The 18,387-nt window shown below is 41.5% G+C and overlaps 1 protein-coding gene across 2 annotated transcripts in view; it reads right to left on the bottom strand.

Moving 5' to 3' along the window:
- The window catches only part of LOC141131650 (mucosa-associated lymphoid tissue lymphoma translocation protein 1 homolog), an 85,893-nt gene that overhangs the window by 14,891 nt on the left and 52,615 nt on the right, over positions 1-18,387 (bottom strand). For both annotated transcript variants that reach the window (XM_073619181.1, XM_073619182.1), the window contains exons 11-12: positions 10,997-11,071; positions 3,897-4,024 (exon numbers count right to left, since the gene is read on the bottom strand). In XM_073619181.1, coding sequence (XP_073475282.1) covers positions 3,897-4,024; positions 10,997-11,071 — 203 coding nt within the window. The remainder of the gene's footprint in view (positions 1-3,896; positions 4,025-10,996; positions 11,072-18,387) is intronic.

Raw genomic sequence — 18,387 nt, 5'->3', positions numbered from 1 at the left:
TCCCTCCCATCCTGTTACAAGTCAGCAAAAGATAGCACACTTGCGAGCTTCTCCTCTTGTAAGAATGCACCTTGCACTGCAGCACACCTGATTGGCTACTTGTACAACGCTTGTCACAAATACCATGTCATGTGCTAAAAAAATATTAATGCATATAATGTGCTTTACACCTGATAAAGATGTGAACAAAATATAAAACAATAGATAAAGTCCCATACACATATTCTTGACCTGAAAGTGCAGGTATTCTAAATAAAGTATTAGACTTGGTACTTGGTTCCACTTGTGCATTTAGTGCCCCACATGGATTTGCACTCACAGGATGCATATGACCAACTATCACTGGTATGGTGAAATGTGCTTATGGGGCATGTCCCCTTTATTGTTTTAAAATCTTTTTATTGATTTTCCTTTAGAAGGACAAAACATTACAGGAGATAACATTCAAAATCACATATAAATGTAACATTCCTAGAGTATGCATACTAAAAAAACATTCTGAATACTCCTTCATATACTGTATTTATTGGCGTATAACACTCACTTTTTCACCATGAAAATCGGGTGCAAATAGTGCATGCGTGTTATACGCCAATACTTCAGTTTTAGCTGCCTCGGAGGGCACAGGGAGGGGGGGCAGGACGAGCACCGTCAGATTACATACAGTGAGAATCTCCTGTTTACTTGGCGGCCTCTGTAATAGAAAGTCCTGTCTCCTGGGCCGCCATTGGACCACTGTTCTGTCTATCATAGGAGATTCTCACTGTATGTAATCTGGCGCTCGTCCCGCCCCCCTCACTGTCCCCTCTGGGCTGCAGATGGGCATCGATCAGGCTGCACTGATGGCAATGGTGAGGCTGCATTGATGTGGACTGATGAGGCTGCATTGATGGCACTTGTGAAGCTGCAGATGGGCACTGACCCTTATTTTACTTCAAAGTTCCTTATTTAAAATTTAAGTTTTTTTCCTGAAACGTCCCTCTTAAAATGAATGTGCGTGTTATACGCCTGCGCGTGTTATACGCCGATAAATATGGTACATATAGTTCCAAAATTCGATAATACCACTCAGGGAAATAATAAGAAGGAAGCCCATAGCGTGAAACTAGCTTTTTGGACCTTATTAAATAAAATGGTAAGAGAAACGTTCACTTTTTATAGTGCTGGTTTTTACCTAACACCTGGTGTGTACAGCATTGGTTGTTTGTAAACAGAGCCCGCCGTTCTGCTTCTGTGCTGGGAAGTGCAGCCCAGGTCCCCGTTCAAAGATGGTGTCGGTGGAAGTTACGTCACAATGATGCTGACAAACCTTCCATATGAAGATTAGTTTCCTCTTCTACAAGTGTGGCCTGTTTGTGACTCATTCTGGGCACAGGGAAAGTTTACTTTTAGGGTATTTAGGTGCAGAGAGCGACCCTTTGGAAGCTAATTCCTTGGCCTCATCTCTCTCTGGTTGTGCCTCCTGCTTTTCCTTGTGCTGTTGCACTGACTGCTGCACCTTCCTTGGTTCTCTTGCATTCCTCCTACTCCTGGACCTCTTGTTCCAAACCCTGTGTCAGCTAGGGTTCTAGAGCTGGGCCCTGTCCAGGCCACCTGTTTCTGTTTCAAAGAGTTTCCTTTTCCTTGAAATATGCTAGTTTCCCAGTTGTACCTTGTACCGCTCTTCAGAGGGTCTTTCTCTCAGTGGGTCTTTTGGACCAGCCTTGACTGTCCCTTATGCCGCGTACACACGGTCGGACTTTTCGTCTACAAAAGTCCAACGGACGCTGACGGACTAAAGCTGGCTGGTAATCCGATCGTGTGTGGGCTTCTCCGGACTTTCAACGGACTTTTTTAGCCTCAAATCCGACGGACTTTAGATTTGAAACATGCTTCAAATCTTTACGTCGTAAGTACGACGGACCCCGAAATCCGCTCGTCTGTGTGCTAGTCCGACGGACAAAAACCCATGCTAGGGCAGCTATTGGCTACTGGCTATGAACTTCCTTATTTTAGTCCGGTGTACGTCATCACGTACGAATCCGTCGGACTTTTGTGTGGTCGTGTGTAGGCAAGTCCGTTCGTAAGAAAGTCTGCCGCAAGTCCGCCGAAGGTACGTCGGAAGTATGTCGGACAGGCTGTCGGACTTTTGTAGACGAAAAGTCCGACCGTGTGTACGCGGCATTACACTGTATGACATGAGTGTCCTACAGGTACACCTAAAACTCTTCAGTGTTTGGACTCTTGTGTTAGACTCTTTCTCTCCTTCCTTTTAGGAGTGTTAGGTGTAGGGGGACCATTCACCTTTTCCACAATTTCTTCTCACCCTACTTAATCCATTATCTCCGTTGTTGCAGATTTAGTTCCTAAACAGTCTAACATGCCTGCTTCCATGGGCCAGGTAGTGCCTGGTGTATCTACACAACCTCACCTTCAGTTGTGAAATCTCACCTTCGGCGGGTCTCCTGGGTCAGGCTATGTTTGAAATCATTGAGATATTACTCTATCTTCACTAATGAGAACAGATGGGGGTCCTTCCTGCCTCAGGAAAGTTATTCTGCTCCCTGTGCTTGATGACACTGTATAGCATTGGCCCCACACACATTGATCCCCTAAGGGGTATTTTACTTGACACCAGTTCCTCTCCACTGGTAGCCTTTGGTTACTGAGAAGAGGTTCAGGTATTTTTATGCTGTAGGTACCTGTAGACAGACATGGAGAACCCCTTACTGACTTCAGAGACTCACTTAACAAGAGTTAGGTTCCTCTTTCTTTCTGGGTTAGATTGAGGGTGTAGGGGACGTGACTAGTAATGCCTGAGGCACACCTGTTTGATGCCAAGTTGCTGCCATGATCTGCTACCTGTGTTCTGCTGTCGCCTAGCTGCCTGTTGCCTTTGTTCTTCCACATGTATATGGACACTAACTGCCTCCACTATAGGTTGTATTTTGCACTCACCTCAAGCTGGGAATCTATTGATAGGCATTAGCCCTTGGCATGATCCTGTCATTTATAGAAACTGTCAGCCTTACCGGTTGTCCTCATGTCCATAGTACTTTCTTTTCGGGGAGTCTATACATTGATGTTGCAGCAGTTTTAGTTAATTATTGACCTACGATGGCCTGGAATCTGTCCAAATTGGTAGGCTTTGTCCATTATCCACATTCCTACTGCACTACTTTGTGATTTCTCAGATGGAAGATATACATACAGGCATCTCATCATAGTTTACATTTCCATGTGAGGTTTATGCAGTATGCTTTGGCTGTGTGCATGTGAGGGTGGCGTCTGACGCACTTTTTTGGCTTTATTAAGACAACGTTGTCTGTTGTTATTGGTGATGGTGGGCGATTTCTGTATAAGTATTTATTAATTTGATTACTTAATTTTTGTATGATAAAGTAAGTTTTGTATTTTTTAGATTCAGTTCAGTTTACATTCTGTCACTATACCTCTGCGGCTGTGATTATGGTCCTTATGGTAGTTTTTCTACCTGCTGTCCTTTTTCTATAGGCATTGATTTGGCCATAGAGCCCAACTATAATTATAGTGTGTGGGTAAGTGACTAGAGGTACCCATTGGATACCTTATAGGTTATTTGATTGCCTTTTTTGTTTTTTGTATCTATCACATAGAAAGCATGCTTTCCAATACCCAAGCCCCAGACAACTCTCTTCACTTTCTGTAGCAAAGAGAGATCAAGGGAAGCAAAAAAAAAAAAAAAAAAAGGAGTATTAATTGCTTTCGGGGCTGCCAAATAAAGTAAATCTCTCTCTTTGGCATGCATAGACAAAGCACGCGTCTATTTTAATGTTTGTTGCAGACAAGGAAAGAGCAATTCTGTGGTTTTGTTTTTGTAATTTTAATTACAATTATTTCTCTGGATTACTATGCCAGTTCCACCCACTAAGATTTACCTTCAAGAACATCCTCCAGCATGTGAGTAACTTTTTTTTCCTTCAGAATGTGCTTCTTTAGATATGTCATAAAGATTCCTGAGCTGAATTCCTCATCCTGAACTTCATAGGCTTCTGCATTCTCACTCCTGTTTATGGAGGTGAAAAATATCTGACATTTTGTAACATATTATACACCAGGAAAAAATATAATTAATAATGAAAATAATCTATATTTAAAGAGCACTTCAGGGAAGAACTGAAATCAGGCAGTCAACTGTTAATATTATTTAAGAATCTTTACATTCAGAATACCTACACAGCTATCACCTAAACTCGTTTTTATGTAATTCCTTGAAATCAGGATGCATCAGACTTTTCACTGTGAATTTGGTTTCATTATTTTGTATTGTGCAGCCTCCCTCTCATGATCCGTTTTAGGGCAGCTTCACACTAATCTACTGTGCTTTGGCCGCAGCACAGTGTAGTGTACCGGTGCACTGTACCAGCGTTGTTTGCAAAGATTAGCCATGCTTTCCCACTGACTTTTATTATGTGCTGCAATTTTGGTGCAATCAATTTTCTTCAAAATTTAGGCCAAAATCTATTCTGCTACATGTCTTTGGTAAAAAAACAAAAAAACAAATCCCAATAAGTGTATACTAATTAGTTTGTGTGAAAGTTATAGAGTCCACAAACTATGGTATGTCTATATATCTCTAGAGAATATATATATATATCTATAGAGATATATAGATATATATCTCTATAGAATATAGCTATATATCTATATCTATCTATCTACACACACTGATATATATATATATATATATATATATATATATATATATATATATATATATATATATATATATATATATACACACACACATACATACATACATACATAATCTCACTAAAGTGAGTACACCCCTCACATTTTTGTAAATATTTTATTCTATCTTTTCATGTGACAACACTGAAGAAATGACACTTTGCTACAATGTAAAGTAGTGAGTGTACAGCTTGTATAACAGTGTAAATTTGCTGTCCCCTCAAAATAACTCAACGTACTGCCATTAATGTCTAAACCGCTGGCAACAAAAGTGAGTACACCCCTAAATAAAAAAGTCCAAATTGGGCCCAATTAGCCATTTTCCCTCCCCGGTCTCATGTGACTTAGTGTTACTAGGTCTCAGGTGTGTTAAATTTGGTGTTATCACTCTCTCATACTGGTCACTGGAAGTTCAACAAGGCACCTCATGGCAAAGAATTCTCTGATGATCTCAAAAAAAGAATTGTTGCTCTACATAAAAATGGCCTAGGCTATAAAAAGATTGCCAAGACCCTGAAACTGAGCTGCAGCACAGTGGGCAAGACCATACAGCTGTTTAACAGGACAGGTTCCACTCAGAATAGGCCTCGCCATGGTCGACCAAAGAAGTTGAGTGCACGTGCTTAGTGTCATATCCAGAGGTTGCCTTTGGGAAATAGACATATGAGTGCTGCCAGCATTCCTGCAGAGGTTGAAGGGGTGGGGGGTCAGCCTGTCAGTGCTCAGACCATCCGCCGCACAATGCATCAAATTGGTCTGCATGGCTATCGTCCCAGAAGGAAGCCTTTTTTTTTTCTTTTTAAGATTCTTTTTTCCGTTTTCAAAACGCTTTTTTTTTTTTTGCATTCTGTCATCAGAGTAGTTCTCTGTAGAGGGGGGTTTACACTACTGTTGCTTATAATAGTGATAATCACTGTTATAAGCAATAATTTTAGCTGTCATTCATGACAGCTTGCGATCTGTGACTTTTTAGGCATAACACAAAAATAAAAAAGAATAAAAATATATTTATTACAAAAATTGTTGAGAAATGTACATTGACTTACATAAATTCACAAAGTTTTTATACCTGAGAGCAGTTTACATACACTATCTACATAGTAAATATATTTATAAACAGAATGTTCGACCATTTTACTTGTTTCAGTCGTAACAGATTTCAAAGAAGACAGTGTAAAAAATCGCTCAAGTTGCTCTACATGTTACGCGTAATCATAGTGATCACATGATACCCCGGCCATTAACAGCGGCTGGGTACCGAGCACCGTGATCCACTCGGGCCCCTGTGGCGCCCCAGGGGGTGTGCCAGTGCGCATGTGCACAGCGACGTAACAGTATGTTGCAGAGCCTGCAGTTGCCGCTGTGCTACAGTAAATGTACTGTGGCAGAGCAGCAAGTGGTTAATTTATTTATTTTCATTCATATATCACAATTTAGTGTGGCACATGTCTATTGTATACATGTGTTTCCTACGGTTTATGAAACATACTTATGTTTTTTTATCTATATTTTGCCGTTTAATGCTGTATATTGCAATTTCCTGTTTTTTCTCTTTTTGGACTACATGCATTAAAAAGTACACATAAAGTAGAATGAAAGCCAAATCTTTTTTCAGTTTTGGATAGAGTGGAGACGGGTTAGAATACCTGCCAGGCTTTTATTGCTGTCTGTGTCCCTGATAGGGAGACTGCCTTCTCTGTATGTCCTGGTAACCATCATCAAGGAAAGAAGCACTACAGGGGAACTTTTCTAATCAGGACACTAGTTCTGATGAACCTGGTGACAACCAGGGATTTCCCTCAATTTAGAGAGATTTCTTCTTTCTTCCTGTAGTGACTATCTGACAGGAAGTGAAGGAAAATATCAGCACACAAATGGCAAGAAACTGACAGGGGTTATAAACCTCCCTTTTCATCGAAAATGAAAAAAAACAGTTTTGGCTGACGGCATCCGCCCACTTCTCCAACTCAGCCAATCAGAGAAATCTTTGTATTCATTCATAGAATAAAAAACTCTCCGTGAAAGGCTGAGTGCCGTTCAGCCCAACTTGATTTTGCTCTGGGAGTGGGAAGGGAAGCTCCCGTTCCACTGTTGGAACTCAGCCCTGTATTCTGTATATAGCTGAGGCAACATAGAGTCATACAGTCTATAAAGCGCTTAGAGCTGCTGCACCTGTTAGTGAAGGTAATAGTTTGTTTGGGCCAGCTTGGTCCAAATGAACTATTTAAACTCCATTAAAAGCTGGAGATCAGTTTTAGCCACAACCAATAAACATCATAATTAATCAAAAGCAAATTATTATATTGTGCCATTTAAAGAGTAACTCCAAAAAAAAACACTTCCCTTTAAATTGCAGGGTCTGCATCCCTTTAGATGTGATTTCCTATTGGGAGTATCTCACCAAAAATGAAAATTTTGTTGCAGGGGATGCCTGACATCTGACTCTGGGAAAATCAGTGAGCCAATCACACAAGCAAGAAATTATGTTTCTGGGGGGCGTTCTGTACACATTCTGTGTACAGAACACCTCCAAGTAGACATATTGCATTGCATTTCTGAAAATTACAGCCCTGCAGATTGAAAAGGAAAGGTAATTTTTATTAACATTCAATTACAATATGACCTGTGTTGCAATTGTATACGCTATATTATTTTTTTTGTAATTTTTTTTTTTTCCCACGAAAGTGGAGTTACCCTTTAACCCTTTCGCCACCGAGTCCGTACGTCATACAGACCTGACAGCGGGGGGTATTACACACAATCCAGTGACTGCAGCCACCGGGATTGTGTGCGAAACTGACACGCAGACTCCTACGTGTCAGATGAGAGTATTCCTGCAGCAGCGCTGTCACCCTATTGCCCCGGTAACGGCCGTGCCCCCTCCATGCTTACTGGGCTCTGCTTGCCCATTGGCAGGCCCGGGATCTCAATGGCGGGTGCCGGTGGCTGGAGGGGAAGGAGAAGAGTGTACACACGTTCTGCTCTTCTTCCCTTCTTCTTGTGACCCGGAAAGCGACATCTCAGATGTCACTTCTGTGTCAAGTTCCCGGTGTCCCCGGCTAGCTCAGCCAGGAAATAATGCATATAAAATATATATATAAAATATAAAATATATATACATATAAAATCCCCCCCTCAAAACATTTTGAGGCCCCTCCCACCCCCACATATACAGATGCACAAACATAAACACATGCGTCGGAGCATGTTACATATCACCTCGCACGCTGGAGTGAGAGCAATAATTCTAACACAAGACCTCCTCCTTAACACTAAACTGATACCTATAGGGGGATTTTGAAGCGTCACCTATACAAAATATAGTGTGCCGACGTTTTGATGCCATTTCACAGGTGTAGAAAAATTTAAGGTTTGGCATGTTGGGTATCTATTTACTCTGTGCAACCTCGTCTTTTAAATTTTTCCAAAAAATTTGTGTAATTTATTGCATTTGTTTGCCCTAACATTCACGTTTTTTACTGAAATTCTGAATTTCCTAGACCTTTGCGGTGATATCGCGTGACATAAAAAAATTAGAACTACCGCTATTTTAATTTCTAGGGTGTCCGCTTTCAGAAAATATATAATATTTGTGGGTTTTGTGTAATCTTAAGGCCTAAAATGTTTTTTTTTAAACATGTGTGCAAAAAAACCCCGCAAAAACGGCTCTGGCAGCGAAAGGGTTAACCTTGTCTCAAATACTAATTCCCACTGCAGACAGTAAGTGTCCCTAATGCCGCGTACACATGACCGGACTTTACGGAATACTTGGTCCTGCGGACCGGAGTCCGTCGGACAATTCGATCGTGTGTGGGCTCCAGTGGACTTTTTTTCCCCAAAAGTTCGACGGACCTAGAAATGAAACATGTTTCAAATCTTTTCGACGGACTCGAGTCCGGTCGAAAAGTCCGCTCGTCTGTATGCTAGTCTGACAGACAAAAACCGACGCTAGGGCAGCTATTGGCTACTGGCTATGAACTTCCTTGTTTTAGTCTGGTCGTACGTCATCACGTACGTATCCGTCGGACTTTGGTTGATTGTGTGTAGGCAAGTCCGTTCATTCGGAAAGTCCGTCGTAAAGTCCGTCGAAAAGTCCGCCGGGCAAAGTCTGCCGTAAAGTCCGGTCGTGTGGACGCGGCAAGAGAATAAAAAATAAATCCTAGTCACCAGGGAAATCACTTCGCTTTTTGTTTTACTAAAATAGCCCCGTTTTTCTTTTTCTGAGAACGTTTATGTGAAAATGGAGAGTTTAGTATAACAAAGCTGGCAAGCCATTTTAGCACCCAGAAAGGTGTAAGCTGTTTAATATGCTTGGGTTAAGCATAGTTAGGCATTAGTTTTTGCGGAACCAACCAGTAACAAAAGTAACAGAAGCTTTGACCACATATGAAGAGAGGAAGCACCACTTCCACTTAGCAGGAACAAACACGGTTTGTGAAACTTATCAACTGCTGCAGATATACACATGAAAGCTAAAACCACCCATTGTGGTAAGAGCTCAGCATCAAATGCAAGGTTTGAAGGCTAACAGAAAAGTTATTTAGAGAGAAAGTATATACAACTTCTAAGAAATGTTTTCTTTTTATCCCTGTGCTGTGACACAGGAACTTGGGTTAGCTCACATATGAAGAAATGCACATCAGGGCTTGCAGAAGGGATTGAGGGCAAGAGTAACACAGGCAGGGCTGGTCAATGAAATCTGGAAATAATATTTCTCATCACTGCTCCATATTACTTGAATATTCTATCTGTTTCTTCGCACTACAGAGGTAAATCTATTGTACAATCAGATTTCACAGTGTCTTGCCAGTTTAAAGGGCAAACACCTGAGGCATAATGTGTTCGACCAAGCAAAATCACTGATTCAAGATGGCTTCCTTTCATCATAAAAAGACATAGTTTTTTCATTGTGCATGCACCTAGTCAGACTGAAGTCTGTGACAAGAACAGGTAGATCTCCTGCCTGACTATAGGTAGCCTAAAGCCCCTTTAACACTGGCTAGACACCAACACAGCCCGCTCTGCTCTATGGGCAGCTGGATGTAAACAGGCTGGCTGTACGTTTACATCCAACTGCGCTCTGATCCAGCCAGACTAAGGGGAATGGATCCTCTTCCATTTGTTTTTGCAAGATTAGATTGGATTGGAGGCAGGTGGGTGTAAACGGACACAAGTCTGTTTACATCCACCATTCCATAGAGGAGAATGAAAGGTCTGATCGGGTCTGCTTGAAAAATAGACAGGTGGACCTGATCAGACCACTCGTGTGAAAGGGACCTTAAGCTGTTCATATATGACTGGATAATCGAACACAACAAACAAACAAATTCCTTCATCCATGCGAGTGAGGTAGATAGAGGAATCCTGCCTAATGGGATTATATATTCTGACAGCGGGACTCCTCAGTTGTCAGAATACACTGATCAGTGGCTGCAGCCGCTGATTAACAAAAGTTTTCTAACATTCCCATTTGACAAAGTCAAAAGTCAAAAGTCAAAGTCTAATGCCGCGTACACACGGTCGGACTTTTCGTCTACAAAAGTCTGACGGACGCCGACGGACTAAAGCTGGCTGACAATCCGATCGTGTGTGGGCTTCCCCGGACTTTCAGCGGACTTTCAGCGGACTTTTCCAGCCTCAAATTTGCCGGACTTTAGATTTGAAACATGCTTCAAATCTTTACGTCGTAACTACACCGGACCCAGAAATCCGCTCGTCTGTGTGCTAGTCCGACGGGCAAAAACCCACGCTAGGGCAGCTATTGGCTCCTGGCTATCAACTTCCTTATTTTAGTCGGGTGTACGTCATCACGTACGACTCAGACTTTTGTGTGATCGTATGTAGGCAAGTCCATTCGTAAGAAAGTCTGCCGAAAGTCCGCCAAAAGTCCGACAAAAGTCTGTCGAAAGTCTGTCGGACAGGCTGTCGGACTTTTGTAGTCGAAAAGTCCGACCGTGTGTGCGCGGCATTATGATCGACTTTTATCAAATGTGCCCGCCATAGATGGATTGAAATTTGTCCAGTCCCTGTTGAACCAGCCAAATTTCGATCTAAGGCCAGATTAAGTTTAAGTGTAATAACTGTCACCTTTTTCAGTTGACTTATACTGTATATTATGACTGATTTAAGGCCTTGTTAGGGCTGTTTGTTTTTATCAGATTTTTTGACTCCCTCTATTTTGTTCTTAGTGACACTATTCTCTATGGGCTGCTATAGAAACATTGAAGCAGAACAACTTGACAATCTAAAACCAACACTGCATCCCATAGCAAACGAAATGACTTACGTGGCATATCCATAAACAGTATTCCCTAGAGGCTTCAGAGGAGTCACTGTAGATACTGCACAGTCAGAATTATACCTATGAAAGAGAAGTGCTATTAAAATGTGCTACAAAATTAAACCATTTATGTAAGAATTTGTGTAACAAGCAGAGTTGCTCACAAGCCTCTGGAATGGGACAACTTGGCCCAGTGTGGTAACAAACCCAGGTGGGGAATTATGGACCATGGGATAGTAGGATGGGGAATTATGGAAAACCGAAAAAAGGGAACCTTGAGCAGAATAGGACAAAGAAATCTGACTTTTAATTTACACAACCTTCCCCTAATGCATTGATGCTGAACATGTGGCCCTCCAGCTGTTGCAAAACTGCAAGTCTCATCATGCCTCTGCCTTAGAGAGACATGTTTGTATCTGTCAGCCTTGCAATGCCTCATGGGACATGGGCCACAGGTTGAGCATCCATGCCTTAATACAATACTAATCAGATCCTGTGTTTCTAGTATATGGCTGATGAGTGCACTCACTGAAATAACATGGATGGACAGTTAGATACCAACATGACTGTTCTTCACATTTCCATCTCTTTGACAACCTTACTTCCATTCTGCCTTAATACCCACCAAATGTTAGGAAATTATTGCCATTTTTCTTTTCAGCAATGCTAAGTATATAGACATAAAGTTAAAAAAAAAACATTTTTTTTTTTAATATGCTCACCAAAATGTGATCAATAATAAATGTGTGCTTATAAAGAAATTACTAAAAAGTATCATGCTGTTGCACATCTTACATTCTTAATGTGTTTGTATAAGAAATTGCACAAATAAGATATTTGGGGGGCACACCTTCACATTAAAGCTGGTGCAGCCATAAGACCATACAATAGAAGAAAAATATTACAGCGCACACATGCAAAAAAAATATAAGAAATTGGGTGCAGCACCATCATGTCATCAAATTAATAAATATGCACTAAAATGCAATATCTCTATTATACATCAGAAAATATTCACTAAACACGAAATACTCTTTTTAAAGGAGTACTCAACTCTCCCCACCCCTCCATGTTTTTTTCTGTACTTACCTGCAGTATGTAGCACTTCAAAAGCACATACACACCTGCACAGTGAATCTAGCGTTGTCCCACTGTAATCCTGTCAGGGATCTCCTACAGCAGATGCTCATTTTCTTGCAGCAGGTGCTCATTCTTATGTGCATGTGCAAGATTGTGAGAACGGAACCCTATCAAGGACTAGAATGTGCACACACTTGAGCATTGGCGCATACCTGCAGGGCACATGCGTGTATAGATAGGTGTGTGCATTACATCCACAGATCCTGGCACACAGCAGCCTATTTAAACTGAGAGTCTGCTGGCTTCAGTGCTGGATTGTCTTCAGCTCTGGGTCCTGTCTTCCTGGTTCTTGAAAGTCTGCTAACCTTGTTCCTGACCCGGCTACATCTGACACCTCTCTTGGATCACCCCTACCTGTTATGTCTGCTGCTCGCTTGTGTCACTGACCAAAAAGGTCAGGCCAGAACATGTAGGCTCTTTACAAAATAATCTAGAGTGCGTGACTGGGGACAAAGAGAAGGCAAATTCATGAAATACTTTCTTCAGCCCTGTGTGTACAAAGGCTCATGTCCATAATGGGGGTGGTAGTGACACAGCCCCAATGGCTCAAAAGTGATATGGTCCAGAAATATTTAGACAGAATAAAGGTGGATAAAGCACCTGAACCAGATGGCATCCACCCATGGATCCTAAAAGAATTGAGCTCAGTCATTTCAAAGTCATTGTTTTTAATTTTTAGGGACTCGTTAATGACTGGAATGTTACCACTGGATTGGCGTAGGGCCATTGTGGTGCCCATATTTAAAAAGGATCAAAGTCTTTATCAACTACAGTAACTATAGACCTGTTAGTTTAAAAGAGAAGTATGGGTTTTTATTTTATTTTAGTTTCATACTTACCTATGTGAATGCAGCATCAGATGCTGCAGCTGTCCCCCGCCGTCTCTGCACTGAGAACCGAGCTACCGAACATCGCCGATGGCTCGGTTTTCACAGATCCCAGAGAGGCGAGCTACTGACTGTCAGTCAGCATCTCTCTTCTCTGCTTCTCCACGCTCATTAGAGTGCTGAGCTGTGGAGGGGCGGGGAGTGGCCCTCTCAGCGTCTTGCTGAGACGCTGAGACTGCCATCAATCAAGGCAGCTGGCGGATCCAGACTTGGAAGTCGGGATGACGCTCTGACACGTCTGATGGCAGTGACGTCAGTTGAGAGCGAACTTTAGACCACTCTCTGCTGAAAACGGGCCACAGGAGTGCAAAACAAATTGCACTCCTGTAACCCTTAGGAGAAGCCCAGCCTAAAACGCTCAGGCTGGACTTGTCCTTTAACTTCTATAGTTGGGAAGATACTGGAGAGTTTAATAAAAGACCACATAGACGAGTTCTTGCTGGAAAAAAATATGTTAAGCAACAGACAGCATGGATTTATGAAAGACAGAAGTTGTCAAACAAAGCTGATTTCGTTTTATGAGGAGGTAATTAAAACCTTGGACAGAGGGGTGGCTGTGGACGTGATATACTTGGATTTTGCAAAAGCGTTTGACACAGTTCCCCACACATGGCTAATATGTAAAGTAAAGTCTACAGGCTTGGAAAGATCAATTTGTAAATGGATAGAAAACTGGCTAAAAAAAAAAAAACGAATTTAGAGACTAGTTGTTTATGATTCTTACTCTGAATGGTCTAAGGTTATCAGTGGTGTACCCCAAGGTTCAGTGTTGGGACCCTTAAATTTTAATATCTTCATAAATGATATAGGTCTGGGATTAAAAGTACCATTTCTGTCTTTGCAGAGGACACCAAGCTATGCAATGGAATAACGTCCTTACAGGATGTCCTCAATTTACAAGCCGACCTCAATGTATTTTCTAATTAGGCAACTAAGTGGCAAATGAGGTTTAATGTTGATAAATGTAAAGTTAAGCACTTGGGGGCTAAGAATATGCATGCATCATACATACTAGGGGGAGTACAACTGGGGGGGGGGGGGATCCACAGTGGAGAAGGATCTGGGGGTTTTGGTAGATCATAAGCTCAATAATAGCATGCAATGCCAAGCTGCGGTTTCCAAAGCGAGCATTATATTAAGAAAGGTATGGTCTCCAGAGAGAGATATCATTTTGTCCCTGTACAAATCATTAGTTACACCTCATATGGAATATGCAGTTCAGTTTTGGGCATCAGTTCTCAAAAAGGATATCGGGGAACTGGAGGAAGTGCAGAGAAGGGCAACCAAACTGATAAGAGGCATGGAGGAGCTTAGCTATGAGGAAAGATTAGAGGAACTTAATTTATTCTCTCTTGAGATGAGGAGATGAAGGGGGGATATGATCAACATATATAAATACATAAGTGGCTCATATTGTGAGCTTGGTGTTGAGTTATTCACTTTAAGGTCATCACAGAGGACAAGGGGGCACTCTTTACATCTAGAGGAAAAAAGATTTAATCTCCAAATACAGAAAGGTTTCTTCACAGTAAGAGCTGTGAAAATGTGGAATTAAGCTGCCCAGCCCAGATGATCTCTACCTTCGCCTTAGTCACATCTCTAGAGACGCTCTCCTGTGTTCCTGTTAAAGACTTGCTTGGCTGACATTCCTTCTGGCTCCAGATCCTGCTTGCTGTTCTACTACGCTCATCTCTCCCTGACATTTTGGCTTGTCTGACTATCTGTTCCGGTTCCTGAATTCTGGCTGTGTTTTGACTACGTTTACTCTGTTTACCTTTTTTAATTATTATTAAACAAGTGAGATTTAACTGTACTTCTGTCTCAGTTTGATTCATGGTTTCTGACAGGAATAGACTCCCTCCAGAGGTGGTTCTGGCCAGCTCAGTAGATTGCTTTAAAAAAGGCCTGGATTCTTTCCTAAATGTACATAATATAACTGGGCCCTGAAATTTATATGTAAAGTTGATCCAGGGAAAATCTGATTGCCTCTCAGGGGATCAGGAAGGAATTTTTTCCCCTGCTGTAGCAAATTGGAGCATGCTTTGCTGGGGTTTTTCGCCTTCTTCTGTGGGATTATGGGATTGTATTTTTTTTTTTTGGTTGAACTAGATGGACTTGTGTCTTTTTTCAACCTGACTAACTAGGAACTAGGATTTCTGACTACATCTCCGCCTCCTGAATTGGTACCTTGCTGCCAGCACATTCCCAACTTCTGCCTGTTTTTGACCTTGAACTTGGTCCTGATCCTGTCTGCTGCTGAACAAGACTTGTGACCAGACTCCATACTACCACTGGAAGGACTCCTGTGTTTTCAAGCTTAAGCTCACTACAACAGCTTTCCGGCACCTGCTCCCTTCCACTGCCCTAGCAGTCCCTGTCTCTGCTACCAGGGGTACTTGGATGTGAATTGCACAAGAGGCTACCCTTGTCATCTCGGGCTCCACAGTCAGGTACGTGACAGATCCACTATTCAGGTGCTAGACAGTGGAACTTGCGCCATCATCTTGGTCCTTCCAGATGATGTTCTGATGAAGAGCTGGACCCGCTGCCCCTGCCACCCTCCGGGCACTCTGTGTGCTGATCCTGCAGCCCCTGGTAAGATATAACGCAAGTCTCCCAGGTGGTTACAGGACCAAGTACACGTCATTCTGGCCTACGCCAGAAAAGCGACATAAGGGGGTGGGGGTAATTAGGTAAGAAAAAGATCAAGGGGGGAGTGTTAAAGCTGAACTAACTTCCTTTTAGCAGTTTAGTTCCACTTTAAAGTGAATCCGAAAGTGTAAATTATCATTCAAACAGTGACCATATATCTTCTTATCCCAAGGCTTAATATTCCTTGTGCTTCAAGTTTCTCATGTAATACAAGTGTTCGCTACATTGTGTTTTCTTCTTTCCATCACACTGTGCAAATCCCCAAGCTCCATGTTCTATCCCTTTAGAAACAGGCTCACACTTAATAATAGGTGTTAACTAAACAGATAGTAAGGCCCACCTGCACACGGGGAAGGCACTTCCCAGCTGTATGAGTGACATGTGATAAAGAAAAAATTTGAAGAACAGCCTCTATATATTCCAAACTATAGCTGCACGCACCCTAAAGGTGTATGAATGTTTATGAATGTTCTGCGCTGAAAACTACATAAAAATCTCCTTAAAAAATGTGTAAATGTATGTGTATAAATGTGACAACAATAATTTATCCAAAAATAATTCATATGTTGTACATACTGTAAATAACTTGTTGAAAAGTTCAAAAGTATACAGTGCCTTGAAAAAGTATTCACACTTCTTGAAATTTTTCACATTTTGTCATGTTACAACTAAAAACGTGAATGTATTTTATTGGGATTTTATGTAATAGACCAACACAAAGTGGCACATAATTGTGAAGTGGAAGGAAAATGATAAATGGTGTTCAAATTTTTTTACAAATAAATATCTGAAAAGTGTGGCAGACATTTGTATTCATCCGCTTTACTCTGATACCCCTAACTAAAATCTAGTGGAACCAATTACCTTCAGAAATCACCTAATTAGTAAATAGAGTCCACCAGTGTGTAATTTAATCTCAGTATAAATGCAGCTGTTCTGTGAAGCCCTCAGAGGATTGTTAGAGAACCTTAATGAACAAACAGCATCATAAAGACCAAGGAACACACCAGAAAGGTCAGGGATAAAGTTGTGGAGAAGTCTAAAGCAGGGTTAGGTTATAAAAAAAAATATTCCAATCTTTGAACATCTCAGGAACCACTGTTCAATCCATTATCTGAAAATGGAAAGATTATGGCACAACTGCAAACCTACCAAGACATGGCCATCCACCTAAACTGACAGGCCGTCAAGAAGAACATTAATCAGAGAAGCAGCCAAGAGGCCCATGGTAACTGTGGAGGAGCTGCAGAGATCCACAGCTCAGGTGGGAGAATCTGTCCACAGGACAACTATTAGTCATGCACTCCACAAATCTGGCCTTTATGGAAGAGTGGCACGAAGAAAGCAATTGTTGAAAGAAAGCCATAAGAAGTCCCGTTTGCAGTTTGCGAGAAACCATGTGCGGGACACAGCAAAGCTGTGGAAGAAGGTGCTCTGGTCAGATGAGACCAAAATTGAACTTTTTGGCCTGAAAGCAAAACATTATGTGTGGTGGAAAACTAACACTGCACATCATCCAGAACACACCATCCCCGCCGTAAAACATGGTGGTGGCAGCATCATGTTGTGGGGATGCTTTTCTTCAGCAGAGACAGGGAATCTGGTCAGAGTTGATGGAAGATGGATGGAGCCAAATACAGGACAATCTTGAAAGAAAACCTGTTAAGAGTCTGCAAAAGACTTGAGACTGGGACAGAGGTTTGCCTTCCAGCAGGACAATGACCCTAAACATACAGCCAGAGCTACAATGGAATGGTTTAGATCAAAGCATATTCATGAGTTAGAATGTCCCAGTCAAAGTACAGACCTAAATCCAATTGAGAATCTGTGGCAAGAACTTGAGCTTGATTTGCAAAGAAGAATGGGCAAATATGTCACTCTCTAGGTGTGTAAGGCTGGTAGAGACATACCCAAAAAAACTTGCAGCTGTAATTGCAGCGAAAGGTGGTTCTACAAAGTATTGACTCAGGAGGGGCTGAATACAAATGCACGCCACACTTTTCACATATTTATTTGTAAAAAAAATTGAAAACCATTTATTATTATCCTTCCACTTCACAATTATGTGCCACTTTGTGTTGGTCTATCACATAAAATCCCAATAAAATACATTTACGTTTTTTGGTTGACAAAATGTGGAAAATTTCAAGGGATATGAATACTTTTTCAAGGCACTGTAAATAGTCCAGAGTAAAAAAAAATACAAATCCTAGTAATGCAAAATCAGGCTTCTGCAAGAAGGTGAATGGTCATCTTCAGTAATTGACCCTCATCACAAAGGTCAATTTAGCATGTTGACAGGCACCCAGAAAACATCTTCAGTTTGCTTCAGCTTGCATATGCAATAAACCAAAGGAACCACAAGACCCAGCTTCACAACCACATTACTAGAATAAATTCACCACAAAGGATATCCATCTCTCAAGCTCAATAGGAAGAGCAGCAAATCATAGTGCTCACTGCTAAAAAACACTTTGTTAAAACTATAAAACATGCACTTACATGTAAGATAAAACAAGGCAGGTGCTTTTAAATGGCCTCAGCCAGTATAAGATTCAATGCTGTCTGGGAGGAATATGAACAAATACCACTGTGCTAAAACAGGGATGTATGAGTGACATGATTCACTGCCCCTCCAGTAAACAGACAGAGCCCAAGATAAAGGGAGGAGGAGCTACTTAAGTCATGTGACTGCACACAATACAACTTAAAAAAGAA

This window comes from Aquarana catesbeiana, linkage group LG03 (assembly GCF_042186555.1).
Source record: "Aquarana catesbeiana isolate 2022-GZ linkage group LG03, ASM4218655v1, whole genome shotgun sequence".
Taxonomy (NCBI): domain Eukaryota; kingdom Metazoa; phylum Chordata; class Amphibia; order Anura; family Ranidae; genus Aquarana; species Aquarana catesbeiana.
This window is presented reverse-complemented; position numbering and strand designations above follow the sequence as displayed.